We start from the raw sequence: 23533 nt of genomic DNA, 5'->3' as shown, positions 1-23533 counted from the left end.
AACTAAGTATTACATAAATAAAATTATAGATTGAAATAATGGTAAATGCTACGTGTCGTCGTGTTCTGCAGAGAGTAGATTCAGAGAAAGAGTCAGAAGCATACAAGGTTCATCGGGGGTTAATGTTAGAGAAAAATTAAGGGTGGAAGAAGCAGGACTGGGCAGGAAGAGTGTCAGACTGCAATGCTCGTTTCAAAGTCTTGGCCAATTTAAGAGAGACTTGGAAACAAAGATTGCCTGATAGAGGAATCCCAGATTGGATAGAAATGATCAGATGCTAGTCCCCTTACTACGTCCAGTCACGAAACTGGGGCTTCTCCAGAAGAGTGTGGCTAAGGCAGGCCCTGAGACACTAACGGCTGGAAGCAGTTAGTCATCTGCACTCCTTTCAGCTGAATGGCAAGGTCTTGAAGGGACATCCACTTGGTGTACCCCTACAGCTGTCCACACTGTAAAGGAATCAATAGGAGAGGTAGCCTAGGCTTACCCTGACAAAGTTTCTCGGAGATGTGGAGGATGAGGCAGTGTAAATCAGACCCAGAGGTATAGGCAGGAGCTGTCCAGGATTAAGAAAGATCACAAATCAGGGCCTATTGTGGGGAGGAGTGGAGGGGGAGGGATAGCATTAGGAGATATACCTAATGTAAATGATGAGTTAATGGGTGCAACACACCAACATGGCACATCTATACATATGTAACAAACCTGCACATTGTGCACATGTACCTTAGAACTTACAGTATAATAATAAAAGAAAGAAAGAAAGAACACGTGTGAAGTACCAAGCCAGGAGACAGCAGTGCTTGTTTTAAGGGACAAAAAGAGAACAAGAATTGAAGCTGAAGAGGCTGGAGTCAGATACAGTAGGGCCTAGAAGGATGTGTTAGGATTTTGGTCTTTATCTTAAGAGCAAAGGGAAGCTGGTGAAGGATTTAAGAAAGATGTGGAGGAGTCAATAACATGATCAGATTTGCATTTTTAAAAATTACTGTGGCTGTTATGTTGAGGAAAGAATTAGCAGAACAAGAGGAAATGCAGGAAAACCACTCAGGAGGTTCTTGCACATGTTTTGCACATAGTAGTAAGCCCTTTAAAAATAAGACCGACATGGTCATTATTAATAATTATAAGCCTAGCCGGGTGCAGTGGTTCACACCTATAATCCTAGCACATCGGGTGGCCGAGGTGGGTGGATCACTTGAGCTCAGGAGTTCGAAACCAACCTGGGCAACATGATGAAACCCCGTTTCAACAAAAAAATACAAATAAAAGTTAGCCAGGCTTAGTGGCCTGTGCCTGGAGTCCCAGTTACTCGGTTGGCTGAGGCAGGAGAATCACTTGAACCTGGGAGGCTGAGGCTGCAGTGAGCTGAGATCATGCCACTGCACTCCAGCGTGGGTGACAAAGTGAGACTCTGTCTCAAAATAATAATAATTATTATTATTGTTATTATTATTATAAGCCTGAATTACATAATATTACTTACCGCCTTCATTAAATCTAGACACTTTTACATTCACTTTAAGCTGTCTACCAGTTACCTCTTTATTTATCATAAATAGTACTGTTCAATAACTTCACATTTCATTGCTCTATTTCAGACATTATGCTTTGTTTTAAAACTCTTCCTGTTCTCTGAACACATTTCTACATTTTTGCTCCAAACCACAGTTCTTGCCCATCTGAATGCCTTTCCCCATTCTATGCCAAAAATTATTTTCCTCTTGTTCCAAACTCTGCTAAAGTCTTTCTGGCCCACTCCACACAGCCTGATATTCCCTTCTTTTCATCATCCTTCTGGTAATAACAGAGCACTGTAAAGCTATAGTTTGTATTGGAATGTGTCCTTACATCCTTTTCATGTTCCTTTCACTTCTTTGAACTCTTAGAAATCAGAGACTTGAGGAAGTAATAGGCATAAAGCATAGCTTATCTTTTCAAGAAGCTTAGCATTTTTTAAAAAAAGAAAATAATAGTTGGAAATGATCCAAAAATGTAGGTTGTTTTGGACAGAGAACAGGAGAAAATACAAAATAAAAACTGCTAGAGAAGCAAACGTAATTGTTATGTGCTGGGAAAAAATAGCTTAAAATGATAGGAACTAAAATGTATTGAGTTATTACCTAGTGTCAGTCACTATTCTAAAAATTTGGCTTATATTATCTCATTTAATTCTCACAACAACTCTATGAAGTATAATTCTTATCCTTGTTCTATAATGTTGAATGATGTGTATCACCCAATCCCCTGAGCTCTAAAGAAAAATAAAATTTTCTTGGGCAGCTAATTGTTGAGCCTTAGTTGTGCCATGTAATGAGGAGGAGAGAGGATCACTAGGAAAGGTGATAGCAGCCAAATGGCTTCAGATAATTAATTTCACTTCCAGAAGGAAAGATTGGGTAGTGGGAAGTAGAGGGAGGAGATACAGGCAAGGAAGTGGGATTTAGAAAGGAAAATCAACAATATATTTCAAGAAGTTTTATATATTCCTTCCCCATCTCCTTAAGAAACTTTAGTAAATACCTAGACTGCTTATTTTTGTTTCAGGGTTTTTGTTTGTTTGTTTTGTTTTGTTTTTAGTCTCCAATTATGTACCTAATCTGGCCTTGAAGGAAGAGCTAGCTAGCCCAACTCATTCAGGTTTATCTAGAGATAAGTTCTCCCAGGATTTTGGAGGAGTATAAATTGCAAGAATTAACCATAGACAAAGAGATACCTATTTTTCTGGATAAACAGGATAAAATAAGGGAAGAAGGATAGGAACAGTTTTCTCTCTCTATGTTACAGTGAAGGAAGACTTTGAAAGAGCAGACTCATGAGGAATTATGCGAGTGCCATTTGCTGAAAACGAAAGCAGAAACTTGGACCAGAAGTTTTAGAATCCTGAATTTATCAAAGAAATGTGAAGGCTGAGGCTTACAGAGTTCAAAGAGTAGAGGATGCATTGAGGCCACAGTTGAAGGAAAGAAGCCTGAATTTCCACTGAATTGGAGCTAAATCTCCACTATTGTTCTTCCTCTTCCTTAACATTCTGCTCATTGGCTTACCCACCAACCCAGGAAACAGACTCATCTCCAGAAACAGACTTATCTCCTTATCCTCAAGCTGCTGAAGGCAGGAAGAATGAGCAAGTTCTGCTCAAGGAAGAGTCAATGTAACAAAGTAATTGTAATTAGTCTGATAGTGCAGGGAAGGAAACTCCATTTCTTCTGCGGAATTCGGGGCATTGTCTGCATTTGAAAAAACTATCTCATTAGAGCAGTATGTTATATTATAAGATATTTTCCAGAAAAATGTTTGAGAAGAACCATAGCAGTCTCTTGCACGGGCATGTGTGCCTACACACAGATACACACACACACACACACACACTGAATTTTCCACTTAAAAGTACATATGCTTCAATTAAAAAGCAATTTGAAAAGGAAGATAAATTGATTAGGTGATGTCCCTAAATTTAAAGAGGGAAAGATTTGTAGAGGTTTAAAAATAAAAGGACTTGGGGTTGGAGGAACAGGCATTAGGGAAAGCTACATGGCAAGGTTAAAAGAATTGTGGAATTAATGCTATTTAAAAATAATTGCGTTAGAAATCTTCCTAATGGAAATTAGTCCATTTCACTGACTTAGATAGTTATAAAATTAATTCCTTTTTGTGGGAATTTTAATTGGGTGGCTACAACCAGATGCACATGAGGAATCCCCTCCTGGTGCTAGAATTGCCATCAGGATGTTCAATTCAACAACAGAGTTTGATTCATCAATTGGGTGATTCTCCCAATCTAAAGAGGTTCCACATAGCTACTATGCACTTAAAATTGCCCCCAAATGGTTTTCTTACTTTCACGTTATTCTAAATTTCTTACTCTTGGTGAAACCTCTTCATATGTTAGGCTACTTGTCTGTTTTCATTCCCCCTTAGCCTCACTTCCCAAAATATTTCATCATTTTCTCTTTTGGCTCAACAATTACGGAAAATAAAATTATTTATATTTCAAAGGATTTTAATTATCATCTTATTCTCTTTTCCCATTTTGTAGGTTAAAAATCCAAGACTAAATAGGTTAATTTCCCCAGGATCATGCAGCTGTTTAAGGGGAAGAATGGGAAAAGGCCTAGAACCCAGGTCTTTCTACCAAAGGTCTCCAAACATGCCACCTACTCTTCAATAACTTTCATGGAGTAGCTTTCTCATCCTCTAATTTTCTCTCCCAGGAGCCTTTGCCAGCTCATTATTGCTCCCCTGTGAGATGGAGATCAATATTACACACATACAACATGTTTATGCAAGTGCAATCTCACATGCCCTGGTTTGTTTCCTAAACACATTTTAAGGCCTTTTGGCTTAATTTGCACATTGAGCATATGTCTCACTTTAAGTAGGCTGGCCCAAATGCCTTCCTTCTCCAGGGAGTCTTAAAATAGAAAAAAGAATTCAATAGGAAATTAAAAGAATACAAGAACATTTGAAATAATACAAATACATAACAGAAAACTAGAAAAGTCATGATCCCATCACCTCACCCAACACTGTAACCATTATGATGATGCATGTATTAGTCTGCTTTCATGCTGCTGATAAAGACATACCTGAGACTGGGCAATTTACAAAGGAAAGAGGTTTAACGGTCTTGCAACTCCACATGGCTGGGGAAGCCTCACAATCATGGTGGAAGGCAAGGAGAAGCAACTCACATCTTACATGGATGGCAGCAGGCAAAGAGAGCTTGTGCAGGGAAACTCCCGTTTTTAAAACCATCAGATCTCATGAGACTTATGCACCATCATGAGAACAGCATAGGACAGATCCACCCCCATGATTCATTTATCTCCCACCAGGTTTCTCCCACAACACGTGGGAGCTACAAAATGAGATTTGGGTGGGGACAAGAGTCAAATCATATTAGTTCACTTCCTTTAGACTGTTCCTGTAGGTATTCCCTTTTTATTATCATTATTTTTCCATAATTCAACTTAGTTCAAACCCAGTGTTGGAATAAGCTGTCTATAAACTGCTTTGCCCTGGAATCAATGAAAAAGCATCCCAAGAACATCAATACATCTAGAGCCTCACCCAACACATAACTGGGAGTTGGGAATAAGTTTTCAGCCATTCTTTGGTTAGGAGGTTGTGGCAGAGATTTCTAATTGCCTATTTAATGTTCATTATTCCCTTTTATCTTACTAAGAGAACTCCAATTTTATTGATGGCAACTCAGTGCTAAGTTTAAAAACTATCTTTCCACAGCTTCTTTTTTAGTTAGGGTTAGTCATATCAAACAGATTTGGTGAAAGGATGTAAGCAGAAATCACAGGGTGGAGTACTGAAGAGAATGCTCTTTAAAGGGGACTGGCTGACTTAGGTGATAAGTGTATGTTTGTTTTCCTCTCTTCCTCCTTCCTCCCCCCGTATGGTGGATGTGATGGTTGGAGCTACAGTAACTAACTGTGACTAACCATGAAGCAATACTAAAGATGGAAACTAGATGCTAAGGATGTTGGCATCTAAAGAATAAGGGTGCGATTCACTGACATTGTGGTGCTTCTATACGAGCTCTGGACTAACAACTGCTCAACTTTACATTTCTTGAGAGAAAGGCGCATTTCCATTTTACTTAAGCCACACTTTTTATTAGATTGTTTTTTACTTGAAGCTAAAAAGTACTAGTTAGTATAGGAGCCAAATAATCCTGAAATGTGTACAAGGAAAGCTTCTCTTGAAGCCCTAATGGCTCCTCTGAGCCTGAATCTTTTGATTACTTGGGATTCCCCAGTCATCGCTATGCACTCCTACCTTCCGTGTTGGTATCTTGGCAAAGCCAGAACCTCAGCTTTTGGACTCTTTGGGCTTAACACTCTGGACTTGTAGTGCTGAGCTCTTTTCCTCTTACACTGCCCCTTTTTCCAGCTGCATTCCCCAAAAGGTCCTGACTTTGCCTGGGAAGCTCTTGCTGCTTCCAAATCTTACCTGTCCTCACTCCCATCCCCACCCCAATTTAGTTTGTGCACCTGCTAGGGGTCATCTTGGCCAACTCTCTACCAAATGCTTAATAGAATATTTACATGTAGTGTTTATTTGTAGGACATTCTCTAACATCTTCTCAAGTGATTTTTATCTAAGATTTCCAAATTTATTTTCCCCCCTTCCTAACAATCTCTATCAAACTGAGTGACTAGTTCCTCGATGGTTCTAGTGAGGGGTAATCACTGTGAATTAGACACAGCCTAAAATCTATCAATAGGTGGCTAATGAAGAAGCTTCTATTTCTATAAAAAAAAATTTTCCCAAACGTTAGCCATAGAAATAGAGAGGGCCTATTCCATTTCATTCTTTTTACCTCTTAATCTTTCTAATCGAGTTATGATTCTGGCAACACACAGAATCTTCAATCTTTAGGGTCCAGATTTACTTAATGGAGAAGTGATAACTTTCTTTTTTTATATAATTAAATTCAAATTTTATTAAGGATTTCAAGTTACATACTTCAAATTTCTAGTATGGAATGGAATCATTTTGGAACTGGAAAAATGGCATAAACACTGACATCCCTTGAAACTTCAATTTTATGAAGAAAATTCTTCTGCAAACCACATCACCATTGTATAACAAGACTAGGTATTATCTACATCTTCACTTTGGCAATAGCTATTTCCTAAAAGAATGAAAAAGATGATTTTGCTACTTCAGTTCATTAGAAATGAGATTCTAGCTTTAAAGTTAGAAAAAGCTGAATTTAGATGAAGTATGGTTACAAAAAAAAAAGAAAAGCACAGAGTGTCTAATCAAAGCAAAGGAAATCATTTTGAAAATAAAGAGAAAAAAAGCTCTTATAATTGGTTAAGGATTTCCAGTAGTAAGTTAAAAATCTCAGGGAAGGAATGGATAGCACTACAGACAATGTGTTCACTTTCCAAGACCTTAACACTAACTTCTCAAAAAGGAAGTTTTCATCACCTCTAAAAATGAATTCAATATAATTTTATTAACAGCAGGAAATCTAGACCTTCCTCTAAATGACAACCCAATAGTCCACCCTCGCTGTCATCAAAAAAAGGTTCAACCCCAAATTTAACAGTAATTAGCCTGAGGTATTGTAAATGTGGCTCTACAGTCTGAAATTTAATGGCATCTTTTGTCAAAAATAGTCTTATTTCCACTTTAGTCTCATGACTACAATACTATAGTGCTATCCCCGTAGTATCTACTACTATACAGTCATCAAAAACACCTGAAAAAAATTCTTGGACTTTGTGAAATAGTGCATCCATCCACTTCTATAAAAATAGGAGCCACACAAAGATCTAAAAGAATGTTGCCTGCCCAGGTCCAGAACAGAGGTACTTAACCTTTGTTTTCCAATTTAGTTATCAAACTGTGGTGTGAACAAAATGCTGAGTGTCACACTGGCATTACAAATAGGCCCCAAATTTTGAGCTTTTAACGAGATTGAGAAACATTTTATGAGATTTAACTCAACATGTGTAACACATCTATGAGGTAGTTAGGTAAACAGTACTACACATTTTAATATATAGTAAACAGAAGCATGGGTAAGTGACATACTCATGCTTTAAGCAATAAGAATTAGAAGAAACCACAGAAGCTTGGGGCCTTTTATCTAGCTCTAACCCAAAGAATAATTTTTGTTTTACAAAAAGCATCAAATCACTTAAGATCTTCTTCTTCTTCTTTTTCTTCCTCCTCTCCCCCTCCTCCTCCTCCTCCTCCTCCTTCTTCTTCTCCTCCTCCTCCTCCTTCTTCTTTCTTCTTCTTCCTCTTCCTCTTCCACAGTTGCTTATTAGTATAGTATCTCTTTCCAAAGCTTTTTTTTTCCCCTTTACTTCAATAATGTGGTAAAAACTGAGTATAACCCTTAATTCAAGCTAGGCCTCTGCTTCTACCTGAATTGGTACAAAATTGAGACATTATCTTGTAAGAACTAAAATCGTATTTGAAATTTTTTTTGAATTTCAATTGAAATTCAAATTCAAATTTGAATTGAAATTTTAGGCTACAAAAGAAAAACAAGCAAACAAAGAGCAAATAACTTGAAAATAGGCCTTTCAAATTATGTAAATTCATCCTTTCCAGGGAAGCAGAAGGTAGACTCTACCACAAAGAAAAGATGCTTAGTTAATGGAGGTTAAATTTAAAAGTACAGTTAAATTGAGGCTAACTTCTTAAAATCCTGTTTATTCACCTCACTGTGGTACCAGTAACTATCCTGAGTCAGGTTACTTTACAGTTAACTCTGTCACCTATACCACAATAATCCATTAACAATCTAATACAGTTATTGGATATGGTCATACTGGAAATTCTTAACCATATAGTTGCCTTGTCAATTTTATTTTAAAACAATGAATTGTTTTAATATAAGTCACTGCATTTCTGTAACAAATTAATGAAAGGCACAACTAATCCAAGCGGACTTAACCCTATTCAACAACCAGCTGAAAAAAATACTTTGGTTCTTTAAGGAAAAAATTATGAAAAAAAGTGTTTCCTTTAGCAGTTGTTATTTTCACAGTTGTACTCCAAGAGCTATATGAAAATGTTCCAGAAGAACCAAATTACGTAGCAATGAATGAACATGCGTGACAGAATTTGTACATTCAACATATCTGACAGAAAAACTAGTTAAAATGCTACGTAGGACAAATTGGTCTTTAAAATATCAGTTTCCTGTCCTTTAAAAAAAATTACCTAGTCTACCAAGAAAATACAAAAACGTAAGGCTGTAAGTAAATAAAAGTTGTGTTTAGGCTATTACAGTGCAGGTTATCCTCAAGGCCACATACCTCCTGTTTCACTGCTGCTTGCACTCTGCTGGGTTTTGATCTTTCTTTGGTTCATAGTCTGGATTATTTTCCTCATCTCCTTCTTTTTCCCCTTCTTCATCTGCTTGTTTGCCTTCTTCATCATAATCATCATCATCATCTTCAATAACTTCTCCAGTAAAATATAACACTGATCTTGGGATTATGCGCACAGGTAAAAAGTGACTGATTTCGAAGTCCGCAGTATGGATAGCTTCAGCAGCATCATCCAGATCTCCACTCTCAGGAACTTCAGGAGGGGCAAAAAAATTAAAGCAAGAGTCATTGGAAACTGTTTTAGTCACAGTACAATCTGTCCCATGTCCCTTGTGTTTCTGCTTCTTCTTAATGGTTCTCAAAGTGACATTCCTTCCTTTTTTCTGATCTATCTGGCACCCTGTACAACCCATAATTTCTGTTCCATCAAAAGAAAAGGGATCAGAATCATCTAGTTCTGACCTCATCCTATATGTCTTTGTTAGCACTTCATCTGTAAAATATTCACTGGGTTCAAAGTGAAATTCTAAGACAAAACTCATAGGCTGGCCAGCATCCAAGAACTTCACTTTAATATATTTCAAGTGCTTCAGAATAGGTTCATCATGTTCCTGAAGCATATCACTGAGCAAGTCAACATTCTTAAAAATAGTTAACCAAAATTCAGGAATTCCTGTGGGCTCTTCTTTTTCTTCATCCTTCTTCTCTTCTTCAATCTTGGCCTTTTCTTTCAACTGCTCCAAAATCTTGTCTTCTTCATCTGGTTTCCATTCACATTCTTCTTCCGTAGGTTCATAAATTGCATTAATAATCTCAAATCGCTTATCAAATAGAAATAGAGGCTGAGAGAGAACAGCATAGAGAATTGATAACTTTCAAACCAATCTAAAATATTCAACTTGTGAATAGAAATAAACAAAGAAAAGTAAATTATTAAATTAAAATATTGGCTCCTAGATTTTACTAGTAAATAAATTTTTTCCCTGGGTTACCACTCAGTAACATTAGCTTTTGTTTGTAAATCAGTTTGGACAAGTATTGTCTCCTTGGGTTCTAGTGGCTTTTACCCAAGCCCATAGGAAAGCAATCTTCCTGATCCAGATTCCCTACTAATAAGGTATCCGCAGAACTACTGACTCATGTGATTTAAGATGGTCATGTGTACGCCCACTTTCAAAAGAGTCTGACCTGAGATAGGGAAACATGGAAGAGACCACCCTAGGAGGAATGGGTCAGAAAAGAATGACTTGAAGGAGATAGAAGGATTGATAAAGGGCTCTCGGCACAAGTGTCTCAGGCTCAGTTCTCAGGGACTTAGTACTCTCAGCAAATTGGGAACTGGTATAAAAGATATCACAATGGTGATCTAGTCTAACAGGGGTAGTTCTAAGACTCAGAACATTTAATGGCTTCCTTCTCTGTCTTTAGGGAGTGCTTAAAAGATCTAACCCAGGGATTAAACTATTTCTCCCTTAGGGAATCTCATTTGCCTTTTCCCTTCATTATGCAGAGCAGTTCTGCACTTACACACCCCAGCTTCCACCTCCAGATTTTATCCCCACCACCTATGATGACTTGGCAAACAAAGGGCATTCTAGCTACCAGGACTGCCTCTCAGAATCATATATAACATTTCTTTCTCTTATACACAGATAAAAGACAAAAAGAAAATGGTTCAAAATCAGTTTAGGTGGTGGAACTATGGGTGATTTTATTCTTTTTCAGTCTCCTCATATTTTATTTGATTATAATACATATTAATGAGCTCTAACATTTCCTGTGCACTGACTCTGGGCCAGGCACTGTGCTAAGCACATTACATATTTTATCTCACTTAATCCTCTTTACAAATCTATGAATTTACATATAAGGAAGCTAAAGTAAGTAACTTCTCAGTGGGTACTCTGTATATGAGCTCTGGTCTGACATTAAAGTCAGAACTCTAAACTACTACATTTATTTGGTTGTAAGATATTGAAACTAGAAACTTAATCATGGGTTTATCTTAGGGAATTGGACTGTTATAAAAATGAGAACATGGCCGAGCACAGTGGCTCATGCCTATAATCCCAGCACTTTGGGAAGCTGGGGCTGAAGGATGGCTTGAGCTCAGGAGTTTGAGACCAGTCTGGGCAGCATGGCAAAACCCCATCTCTATTGGTTTGCCAGGGGAACCAATCCTCTAATTAGAGGGTTGAAACATTAAGTTCCACCATTCGACCTCCCAGGAGGGGAGGGGGCTAACAGTTGAGTCAAACACCAATGGCCAGTGATATCATCAATCATGCCTATGTAATGAAGCCTCCATTAAAAACCCAGGAGAAGTGGGTTCAGGGAGCCACTAGAGAGCTGACCACATAAAGGTGCCTGGAGCAGTGCACCCCTTCCCACATGCCTTGCCCTAGGCATCTCTCCATCTGACTGTTCTTCTGTATCCTTTATAAAACCCTTTACGATAAATGGGTAAATATGTTTCCCTGAATTCTGTGAGCCACTTTAGCAAATTAATAAAACCTAAGGAGGGGGGTCATGAGAACCCCAATTTATAGCCAGTCAGTCAGGAGTACAGGCTGCAACCTGGGACTTGCAGTTGGCATCTAAAGTGAGAGGGAGTCTTGAGAGGCTGTGCCCTCAACCTGTGAGATCTACTCTAGGTAGATGTGTCAGAACTGAATTATAGGACACCCCCCGATGTCCAGTGGAAAATTATTTGGTGTATGGGGAAAAGAATTCACACATCCAGTGTCAGAAGTGTTGTGTTGAATAGTGTGTGAAAAACCAAAGGACCAGTTTTTCCAGGCTCTTACATCTCCTGAAAAGAAATTTAGATTTTATTTCTCCTAAGCTCTTGGATGATGGATTTTAAGAATGAGACTACCTGCCTTTCCTAGTAGGATAAAGATGGGTTGGAGCATGATAGCGACTCTCTTAGGGGCTGACTAGATGTACCTTGCAGGGTGAAGTTTCCTGGCATTATTGTTTGTTTTTTGTTTTGTTTTGTTTTGTTTTTTTGAGATGGAGTCTCGCTCTGTCACCAGACTGGAGTGCAGTGGTGTGATCTCAGCTTACCGCAACCTCTGCCTCCCGGGTTCAAGCCATTCTCCTGTCTCAGTCTCCCAAGTAGCTGGGACTACAGGCACACGCCACCATGCCCAGCTAATTTTTTTTTTTTTTGGAATTTTAGTAGAGACAGGGTTTCACCATGCTGGGCAGGCTGGTCTCGAACTCCTGACCTCATAATCTGCCTGCCTTGACCTCCCAAAGTGCTGGGATTACAGGCGTGAGCCACCGCACTTGGCTTCCTGGCACTATTGTTAACAGTACAGCCAAGCCTCTGAGCAGAAACTTTCATTTCTTTTCATGTAACAATTCTAATTATTATTAAAATCATTATATTATCAAAGGTCTGTTCATTGTGTTTAAAAGTAGAAAAAAGTGTCTAAATATTAACAAATGAAATTCAAAGAAATAAAAGTGCAATATATGGAGTAATAAAATATTTCTATAGCAGAAACAATATGTGGCCAGTCATGGTGGCTCATGCCTGTAATCCCAGCACTTTGGGATTACATGCCTGTAATCCCAGCCAAGGAGGGCGAATCACTTGGGGTCAGGAGTTCGAGACCAGCCTGGCCAACATGGTGAAACCCTGCCTCTTCTAAGAATACAAAAATTAGCTGCGCCTGTAGTGGTGTATGCCTGTAATCCCAGCTACTCAGGAGGCTGAGGCAGGAGAATTGCTTGAACCTGGTAGGCAAATGTTGCAGTGAGCCAAGATCGCACCACTCATGGCACTCCAGCCTAGGTGACAGAGTGAGTGAAACTCCGTCTCAAAAAAATAAATAAAAATTAAAAAAAAATAAGTGCCTAATATATGCTCAAGAAGCAAAGTGAGCCATTCTGTTATTAGGCAAATGGATAAGTACAAGAGAGTGAGTTTCACTGTTTAGAGAATTCCTAAGGAAGGGGCTATATTATAAGCTCAGGCATTCCGAAGTGGTAGTCCCTGCTCAGAAAGTCATGGGCCTGGTTCTTCAGCCAAAATTGATGGCTTCCAAGTTGAAGCCCAAGAATATATACGAAATATCAGGTGACATAAGAGCAATGAATCCAGTCCTGGCAAAACAGACAATGGTGTCTTCTTCGCACTTCACCTCTGCCCAGTGTAAAGGTCTCCTTTAAGGTAGCCACAGCTGTAGTACCTCTAGATGCTAGGAGCTCTCTCTTTCTTTAGGACAACAGCTCAGGTATTGAAGAGCTCTTATGTTGTACTGAAATCTACCTTCTTTAACTTCTGCTCTTTAATCTAGCTCTACATCTTGACAGGGCAGAACAAATTTATTCTGCCTGTCACACAAGGAGCCTTTTAAATATTTGCAGACAAGGATATAGTATTCCTTTGGTTGACTTTTTTTTTCTTCTCTAGGCTAGATGTGATAATTTATATCAACTATTCCTGATTTCCTGCCCCTTACCAACCCATTACTTTTCTTCTAGTTGGTCAAAATCCCCCAAGAATTGTGGTATCTACCACAGAACCTAGTACTTCAGTGTGGTCTGACCACAGCCCGCTGCACTAGGACCAGGGCTTCCTATAATCTCTCCTTCACTTCCCTTCATGCAGTCAAAGATTGAATTGTTTTTTTCCAGCAGACACATCATAATGTTGGAAAATATTCAACTTGTGAATAAAGTCCCCAGTCCTTTCATATGAACAAATGCTGTTCGGGTAATAATCTCCATCCTGAACTTATATGATGGTTTTCTTTTTACCCTAAATATAGAATTCTGCAATTATTTCTGATATATTCCATCTTATTGAGTTAGACAAGAAACTCCAGACTGTCTAGACAATTTTGAATTCTGATTTAGCTCTGTAGCTATAAGTATACTTTCCAGCTTTGTGTCACCTGTAGGTTTAATAAAAATGCCATTTAACCTATCGATGCATTGCAAAAGTAAAGCAAACTTTCCTGACATTATTGAAAGTGTAGGCTTGGGTACACGACGCAAAATGACTTCTAAATTAGCTACAGCAATTTATAGACAGCCTTTTTCACTTCTCTCCAACCCACCTGCATGACATGTAATACAAAGCACACAAAAAAGAAAAAGAGTCCTACTTAATGTGGGTAGTGAGCAAGGAAGAAAACAGAAAGAAGTAGTGACATTGCTGGTAGCTCTCTCTCTATTCCATCCCTGCTCCCAAGATTGGACATTCTTGTAGTTTTGTCCAGGTATTATCCTTTGGGGATGGAAATGGTTCATAATGTTTTTATAGTTCGTCCTAGACCATGGCTCAGCCTTGCCACCCAACTTCCCTGTCCAGGGAGAGCAGAGGCAATAGGTAGATATCAAGGCATCATTTGAATAGGGTGGATATCAAATACAGCATCCCCATCTGTATAGGACTCAGCCTTTTGATAGTTGTATCTACCCGCCAGCAACTATTTCTTCCTCCCACTTGCCTTCACCTCCACAGATCAGTCAGAGCAAGAAAAGTTCTTCTCCTTCTTGATTTATTTCCTCCTACTTAGACCTAGGCAGAGAAACTGGGGCCTAACTTTTATGACCTTGGTGTTAGGAAAACAAAGCTTACTAATAATATTAAGGAATAGAAGTAATTTTATGTCTAGGGCCTGCTGACCAGTATAATGTTTTCTCTGATGCAGCTGATTCTCTGAACCTGAACATATTCTATATAACTTTTACAGCTCCCTTTCCTAAGGGAGATAATCATAGCAATAATCTCTAGAAAATTCCCTTACATGGGCAATATGTGACCTCCTTTTTCCTCATGTCCCAAGATCAGATAATCTCAAATGCAACTTTAATAAATGTCCTACACAGTCATCACAGTGGGAGCTGTAAAGCAAGAGTGGAGGCTAGGACTATATTTAGGAGCTAGCCCTAGGCTTGGGTCTGGATTTCAGCATTGCCTTCTCCACTTATCAGCCATGTGATCTTAGGCAAATTATTTACCTCTCTATTCCTAAGAGATGGATAAATAACAATAGAGTTGATGTGATAAGAAGTAATCAAAATAAGTAATACAAACTAGTTAGTACAGTCCCTGGCATACAAACAGTGTTCAATAAAATTAGTTATTATTAAATAGGCTTCTAATACATGTGTTCAGCTTTCTTTTTCTACTGTTCAATTTCTGTGCTTTGATCTAAAACGATTAAGAAACATGGTAACAACAGTGTTACTAGATTTTTAGAATCCTAGCATGTAAAAGATCTAATCCAACCCTTCCTTTGACAGATGATGAAAATTAGGCTCAGGAAGAAAAAAGGAATTTCCCAATGTACCCAGTGAGTGGAAGGCAGAGCCAGGACTATAAACTAGGTATCCTGACTCCCAGTCCTATCCCTAATTTTAGCCACCCTTTTCCCCCTGAGAAAAGAATCAGGATTAACCAAATGCAGATTTAGATGTTAGTATATTTTATATGTGGGAATGTGATAGTTGTTATGGAATATTTGAAAAAAATATGTATTTATGTCATTCTGTATAGAGAAATTATAAAAATTATCTATAAATACGTATGCATAGCAAATGAAGCTTATGTTCAAAACTCCCACTTCCAACCTCCCTGTTTACTAAGCAGTATGGGATTATGGAAAGAACATAGAATTTGTAATGGAGTGAGCTTGGATTCAAATCCCAATTCCACCACTTAACTGCTTGCATGACCTTTATTTAGCAAGTTACTTCATCCCTTTGAGCCTCAATTTCTTCATCTGGAAAAAGGAGATATCGAAACCTGTTTCAGTGATTTTTGTGGTGCATAGGATATATAGTATGGGAACACAGAGCCTGGTATAAAGAGATGCCCATCACACATTGGCACCCCTCCTTAGATTTGATTCTCACTTTGCTGTCCTGATTTTGGTGCTCTGCTGGAAGCAAGGCACTGCCAGGTGCTAGCGACATGGGAGCCATATTTGAAAGACCGCTGTCTGCTTTGTCATGAGTGGGACGGGAACATGGTTCTTGGAGTTTCCCTCAAGGTCACTTGGGAGCATAATGTTGTTTCCTACAGGACATCAGCTCAGGAAGTATGCCAAGGCCCAGGGTTGCTTACCACAGAGAAATTATCTCCAGGTTGTTCAATGTCAGGCCTTGGTATTACTGGCTGGCTTTAGAGCTGTCTGTGCACCAAGCTTATATATCCTAATCCTCCAAGTCTATTATCACCTGAAAGCAGCTTTGGGTTTTGGCTCTTGGAGTGTCAACTGCTACAACCTCCTCCTGGTAAGCTTCCTTATGCATTATGTATTTATAAATATTTATGTAAGGGAGGGGGTGGGGGGAGGAAGGAAAAGAAGGAAAGAGGGAAGGAAAGAAAGAATGAAGGAAGCAAGCTCAAGGATACAACAGCAATTGGCCTTTGAGAACTAGGAAGTCATGTATTGTTCTGAGAGTTTATCTATACAATCGGTCTGTAATGGATCTGATCAGAATATGCAAAGTCATCTTAAAGTGGTAGAATAGATTCTTAACCAAATAAGACTTTTATATCAGTGGTTCCCCAACCTGGCTGATGATCAGAGTCACTTGGGATGCCTGTAAACGTTCAGATTCCTTGACCCCTCCACAGACCTAATTATTAGAATTTCCAATAGAGCTATACAAGCCCATTATTTCTTTACATGTACCCCAGGTGCTTTTGTGTCAACCAGCTTCTTTCTAGTCAGCAGACCGGCTTTGGGAACCACAGTTGCATTGCAAGAAGTCTCAAAAGGATTAATATATATAAAGAGCAATGTGTTGGTTAACAAAGAGAATGTGGGGAAAAGGGCACACGTGGTACACCGGCTCTTGTGTGCATGGTTCAGGAATGGGGGCTTCCGCCAAAGTGCCTGACACATCTAGATCATCTGGAGCAGATTCCTGTTGAGGAGACAGAGGCTTCAATTGAGCAGAGCCCTATGTTATCAAACATTGAATAATGTAACTCCCTTTGTCAAAGTTCCTTGTTCATTGAGCAACTTTCAGATGATCTCTCTTCCCATGCAACTGGCCTATAGGGAGAAAAGGGACAGATCAGGTCAAATGTTTCCCACTGTAAATTAATAAACTGGCATTCTGGTTATGTACCAGTCTTGTGGATTAGTATGACTCAGCATCTCTGAGTCTGATGAACTCAGAGGCTCTGCCAAGATCCAGTTTCTGATGCTGCAAAGCTGAGGGCCCAACCCTGGACCTCAGTGTATTCATCGGAGTAAATGTGTCCCAGGAAGTCAGCCAGTAAGCGTCTCCTGGAGAAAGGAGGTGAGAAGGAACCCATTTCCCAGGAAAACACAGTATGGAAGACCTTCTTGATGCTGGTGTGCTTTATCAGGTGCATGAACTGGGGTGAGGTTCTTATAAGAATAGTTCTTTTAAAAGCCTTTTCTGTTCTCAAAGGGTTTTCACATATATTAGCTCATTTGATATTCACAACAATCCTGGGAGGTAGGTCAATATTTTTATTATTATTTCAGAGATGAGGAATCTGAGCATATAGTCACTTACCTAATAGATCCAAAGTAAATGACATAAGTAGGATGAGAATCCAGGTCTTTTGACTCTTAGACATTATTCTTTTCACTTACCTTCTCATTTAACAAAGTAAATACCATAAGCAGACCCGTAAAGGAGCAACAGAAACACCTGAATGGGATAGCATGGGACTGTGTTTGCATGTATTTGTGTTGGGGGCTGGGTTAAGGCTACAGACACGGAAGGCAAGTTGACAGCACAGCAGAAGAGAAATCAGACAGTGGTGGTAATAAGAAAACACACTCAATTTTTTTCTTAGTTTAGAAAAAATGAAAGTCTGATTCAATTTAATTCAACAAATTATTTACTGAGCACCTATTGTGTGCAAGGCCTTGTGTACTAAGTGCTACCAATTGGAGCAAAGTTTAGAAAACAACATTTTGAAACATGTATTTCGATGTGAAGAGTCACCCTGAAATCATTTTCCTTCTTTAATCACAGCATCAAAAAATGCAACCCACAACCAGGGTATTTAAGGGAAAATGGGAAAGGGGAGAAGTTGATTGCAACTAGAATTCCGGCAGCCAAGACTATTTGGAAATTTGGGCTTGATGACATCTCATTAAGGATGGATGTTTGTCCAAAATTTTGCTGGGCAAATATAAAAGGATGCAGCTTCCTCGACATTTTTCCATCTTTGTATTTTTGTCTTTAAGTCCTTGGTGACTTCACTGGTGACAGTTTTCAAAATAAGTCCTGTTTTTTGTGTGTGTGTCTTTTAAACATTTTTTTACAATGGCATGAAAACAAAATCTAGACTCCAGTGGCCCAGGATTTGTGAAAAGGGCAGGTCCCAGGGCTCCTCTTTCTCCTACTCTAACAAGGGCTTCAGCGTGATCTACAACTGGGATGAGGGGTTCCAGCCGGACCTCTGTTAACGAGCCCACAAACAATGCCCTACAGCTTGCTCCAGTCTTTGTGTTTTGCTAACTGGTTGATCATGTTTTGTTTTTATAAATCTGTACATTCTAGTGTGAGCACTACCAGGGTAGCAAAAGGAGGGAGAGCTAGCTGCCTGTTCCCCACCCGATGGGTTCATGTCTGGCTGCATCAGCCTCCCACCTCTCTGGCTGATTCATCAGGCTCAGTCTATTCAAACAGATGGAACTTCTACTTAGGTATTTTAATAGCATGTATTTAAGATATCCTATTGAGAATCTGATCTGACAGAGGTTTGATGAAGTGTTAATGTGCTGAGAAACCAGGCTCACTAGGCACGTAACTTCTTTCCCCAAACCAGACAATTTGAATCAATTTAGTCAGTACTTAACTGAGGGCCTACTGTGCACCAGTATGTGTCTAGCATTGAGTTAAGAGAGACAGGAAAGAAGCAGAATGCTTGGCACAAAAGCCCTTGGAAACTTCTGCTCTCTCTGGGGAGAAACAGTACATGGATGGATGCATTTGCAAGTTTACAAACATCATTAACTACTGTGTGCAAGAGGTTTGAGTATATAGTCAGAGTAGTGGCCACAGTACCTCTTTTATATCAAGTCTACCTCAAGCAATTCAAAGGCAAATGGCTTTCTATTGTCTATTGTGATTAGAAAAATGAAATAAAAGATCTAACATTGAGCACTTCAGTTGGATATACTGCATGCTCTTCAATGCACCCAGTTCCTTTTTGACACCATGCTATTTATTGCTTCTGTTATTGCCCTGATTTTAGGTGATATACACTCCCCCAATCAGCTGTACTATTCAATTCTGATCCTTCTTTTTTGATCAAATTTGACCTTTTCCAGAAAGCTTTTCCTCCCAACCTTCAGGCAATCATGATAATAACAATATCTTTCTTTCATAGCCTTTACTGCTAGTACCATGCCCTTTGGATCTTCAATTTAGTAACAGTACATACTGTCTTGTATTGGTCTTGAATCATTCAGGTTTCTAACACTTGAATATACAACAATACTGTAACCCCTTTAAGGATGAAGGTCAACTTATATTTGTTCAGTTAATATTTGCTCAGTACTGGCTTTGTACTATATCATAATTGCAGTGAAAACAAATATGTACAAATAAGAAAAGATTCTTACAAGTAGGGCATGGTGGCTCATGCTTGTAATCCCAACACTTTGGGAGGCTGAGGTGGGAGGACTGCTTGAGGCCAGGAGTTTGAGACCAGCCCTAGCAACACCTCATCTCTACAAAAACTACAAATTTAAAAATACATATATCTTGCTCTCAAGGAGCTCACACATTTTGCTACTCTGAAATGGAATGATAATCTCCTTCTGAAAAGCACTTAGTATAGTGTCAGCTACACAGTAAGTCTTCTCTAAACAAATGCCATTATTAGTTATTATTTCTTTTAGACTGAATGGAAGAGTGGGAAGTGGAAATAAGAACTGAGAAAGAAGTTGCAACTGTTAAGATGCTTTTGGAGACAGGTAACAGAAAACTCAAAAGACTTAAACAGTAAAGGAAATTTATTGGTTTTCCTAAATGAAAAAGTCCAGAAGTAGAGTAATGATTGGTTATGATTCAATGAGGGCTTTGGCTTCGTTTCTCTGTGATTCTTTTAGTACTGCTCTCCCCCTGCATTGGCTTTATCCTTAGGCAGGTAGCAAGATGACTACAATAATTCCAGGCTTCACGTTTACACACAACATCCAGAGAAAGAGAGGATTCATCTCTTCTGATGGCTTTCTTAAAAGTAACTTACTTCTTTCATCAAAGCCCCAGCAAATCTCCCTTCTCATGTCAGTGTACCAACTGAGTCACAAGCTTTTTTTCAACCTATTCCTTGGCTTAGGCTAGGTTCCTGACCCAGGTACAGGTTAGAGGATGTGATTACTATTTTGGTTAGGACTTAAACTGCAATGGCAGTCAACCCCCAAATCTCAGTGTCTATTTAATACAGCTAAAATTTTATTGCTCTCACTACATGCCAGTGTGTGTCAGCAGGGGGCGCTCTACCATTATAGTCACCCTAAGACGGAGGCTAATGGAGGCTTCACCTTGACACAGGCTTTAGCAATCATTGCAGCAGAGGGAAGGGGGTCTGGTGAATCACACGCTGGCTTTTAAAGGCATTTGCCTAGAAGTGACATGTATCATTCCTATTCGCATTTTACTGACCAAAGCAAGTCATATAGTCACTCCTAACTTCAACAAGCTGGGAAATAGAATTCTACTATGTCCCAAGGAGAACCAGAATATTTATAAACAGCCCCAATTACTACTGTAATTATCCTTGGTTCAATCAGGACCAACTGTGGATATGAGTATAGAGTTAGCTTCTCTTAAAACACATGTACTTCCTTGATAAGGGGATCCCTTAGTAAAAATCAGATATTATAAGGAAGGAAGCAATAGACGCTAAGTAGGCAAACAATAATGTTTATTATAGAAGTTCTATGAAGGCAAACTGGTTTCAGACATCAAATAGAGAAAGCAAGACCATGAATAGACTGGCAAAGGTTGAGAAGCAGCCACTATAGGAATGTAACCACCTAGAGATCTGCACAGCAGAAAGGGCCCAGATGAAAATAGGCAAGGCCAATAGTGCATGCGTTAGTCTCTTTGCTGTTGCACTTCCCAGCCCAGGAGTGGGATCATAAGCAGATCAGGAAGAGTAGAAATGATGAATGATTTGACGGGCTTTGTGGGAGGTCTTGGGTTGTTGAAGGATGGAAGAAGTCAAGGGGTTCTCCAATGGGCAGTGGGACCCAAATCAAATTTGGGCAAAAGTCATATTTTTAAACTAGAATAAGTCCTTGAGAAGGAACCTGTAACAGAAACAAAGACTGTGGTAGATGGTACACAAAGATGAAATGTTATCCAAATAATGAAAAATGGAGGACAGCAATCTGAAAGATAGTGAAACAAAGGCCTTCTGTCCCACAGGGCCTTACAGGTGTTAAAAAAAGGTTTCCATGGGAGAAGGTAGTGTGTTTACATTAGAGCCATGTTTCTACCCAGGGGAGGCAACACAATTTATAAAAGAAAGAACTCGAAGACCAGGTACAATGGCTCTAAGACCAGGTCCAATAGCTCAGGCCTATAATCCTAGCACTGTGGAGGATTGCCTGAGGCCAGGAGTTCAAGGCCAACCTGGCCCCATCTCAAATAAACAAAAAAGAAACGAGAGAGAAGAAAAAGAAAGGAAAGGGAAAGAAAAGAAGAGAAACTCTAGATCTGCAGTTAAGAAAATCAGGTTTGAGTCCCAGCAGTGACTACGAATAGCTTGAAATGGGTAAATCGGCATAAACTTCTTTCAACTTGTTTCCTTAGCAGAAGGGATAAAAATTCCTCCTCTATCTTCCTCAAAGCTTTATGTAAAGATCGAATTAGACAGGAAAGCCTCTTGATAGACTAAAAAGCCCTAGTGTATGTACAGAATTTTAATGCTGAAGTGAGTCTGTGGCAGGGGTTGAGAAGGTTAAGGATATGGGCAAGATGCTATATCCAATTGAATACGGGCCCAGAGGGAACTGCAGAAGTGGAGATAACAGTAGGCTGACAGGCCTTGTCTTGGTCAGTTCTTTTAATTGCAAGGGATTAAAAACCCATCTCAAATTGGCGCAAGAATAAAATAAAATGTATTGATTCACACAACAGGAAATCATTGTAAGGGTAAGAATGGCTACAAGCGTGGCAGAATTTAGGAGTTCAAGTGTCATGATTGGAAATCTGTCTCTCCCCACCTCTAGTCTCTGTCTTAGTAATCCTTGCAGAAAAAAAGAGTGGCTTTTTTTTTTTTTTTTTTTTTTTTTCCATTTCAACAAAAACCCTTAGGTAACTTGATTGTCCTGGAGCCCATATCCAGTCACTATGATGGGTGTCAATCCCAGCTGAATCACATGGATGGAGAGTGGGGAAGGAATAAAAACTGCAGGGAAGCACATGAAAACCACTCATGCTCACCATTGGAAGTGGGTTTAAGAGGCTTGTTCCAGAAGTGATGACTGCGGAGAAGAAGACGCAGGACAGAGGAGGGAAGAAAATCAAGGGAGGATCCAAGGCGTAGCCTAGGGAGAGTATCACTCAAGGAGAAAGGCAAGTTTAGAAACGGACTTACCAAGTGCATTTTGGGGGATGGGGAGGTGGTGTGGAAAGACGTCTATGAGTCAAATAGGGGGAGGGCAGCAAGGACATAGTTAAGAATTTCCAGAGTGGCCCAAAATGCTTCTTGAGAACTAGTAGCTAAGGAAGGAGAAGCAGCCACTGTCACATTCTTTCAGTTCGTTCTCTGCTTGGGGAGTGTTTTGTTCCCAACTGTTGGTAGGGCAGGGGAGGAGGTGAGAGAGGTAAGAAGGCTGCAACAGTAGGAAGCAGCCAGACGCCTAAATGATGCTGGAAACATGGACAGAGATGCCCATAACATTGTGATAATTTTATAGCTTAATGCGTCTCAGTGAAAAAAGCAGCAAAGAAATTATCACTAAATTTACTAGAAGTTACAGACTGTCAGAAATGTGAAATGTGACTGACATACACCACACGGTAGGTCCTCCCCACCCACACACTAAACATAAAGGCCCACCCTGTCTTGCCTTTTTTCCACCCTCCTACATACACATAATACCTGCACACAAGCACACAGCAGCAGGAAAAGATTCTCTTGGAACATTGTCAGAACCATTCTTTAGACCTCCCAGGTAGGTCACTACCCTGAAATGAAAAGCTGCCAGCCTCCAATTTTTGAAGCTGGTAGAATAGGGCTGATTAACGCTGACTCCATACTGCGTAAATACTGTGAGAGGCAATTTTGCTCTGGATCCATCCTCTGGATGCTAACAACTGCCATCACTACTACCCCTGATATTGGTGCAGCTCCAAGCACGTTCAAATAGAAGGGCCTCACCTCCATGCTTAACCAAATGAAGCTATTAGCCCACCACTGATCCTGTACTTGAAGGCTTGACTATGACAGAGAATTGGAGCATACAGGTCACAGTTCCAGATTAAGGTGCTAGAAGTCTAGGATGAATCCATCGTTTAACTAAGAGACTGAATCCCAGGAAAAATGTAAAGGGTGACTTAGAGAACCTAATTCCTTCCCGGGGGTGGAGGGTTGGGGCCTGGAATTCCTGAATTCTTACCTCATATGCATATTTCCTAGTAATCTCTTCTCTGTAGTTATTGCCAGGAAATCTTCTCTGGTCACAGACCCTAGAGTTCTGGTATTCTGTGTTGACTTCCACATCCACAAGAGTCAT

General features: G+C 39.5%; 1 protein-coding gene across 1 annotated transcript; it reads right to left on the bottom strand.

Moving 5' to 3' along the window:
- Positions 1 to 8636: 8636 nt before the first annotated feature.
- LOC104680987 (nucleosome assembly protein 1-like 1) lies at positions 8637 to 23533 on the bottom strand. Its single transcript, XM_030937253.1, has 6 exons — positions 23417 to 23533; positions 23058 to 23238; positions 22239 to 22342; positions 18937 to 19001; positions 17420 to 17477; positions 8637 to 9688 (listed from the first exon to the last, which is right to left on the bottom strand). The coding sequence occupies exons 1-6, from the start codon at positions 23531 to 23533 to the stop codon at positions 8810 to 8812; spliced, it is 1404 nt and encodes a 467-aa protein (XP_030793113.1). The 3' UTR covers positions 8637 to 8809.

This window comes from Rhinopithecus roxellana, chromosome 1 (assembly GCF_007565055.1).
Source record: "Rhinopithecus roxellana isolate Shanxi Qingling chromosome 1, ASM756505v1, whole genome shotgun sequence".
In the NCBI taxonomy this organism is placed as follows: Eukaryota; Metazoa; Chordata; class Mammalia; order Primates; family Cercopithecidae; genus Rhinopithecus; species Rhinopithecus roxellana.
Note: the sequence above shows the minus strand (reverse complement) of the source record. Positions and strands in the feature narration are given on the sequence as shown.

Excerpts from the sequence above, each read along its gene's own strand:
- LOC104680987 (XM_030937253.1), bottom strand. The coding sequence starts at position 23,533 with ATGACTCTTGTGGATGTGGAAGTCAACACAGAATACCAGAACTCTAGG. Across the intron at positions 19,002-22,238 it reads TCTTAAACCCACTTCCAATG|CATGGTGTCAAAAAGGAACT; the intron begins GTGAGCATGAGT and ends AGCAATAAATAG. Across the intron at positions 17,478-18,936 it reads ATCCAACTGAAGTGCTCAAT|GTGTTTCTGTTGCTCCTTTA; the intron begins GTTAGATCTTTT and ends TATCCCATTCAG.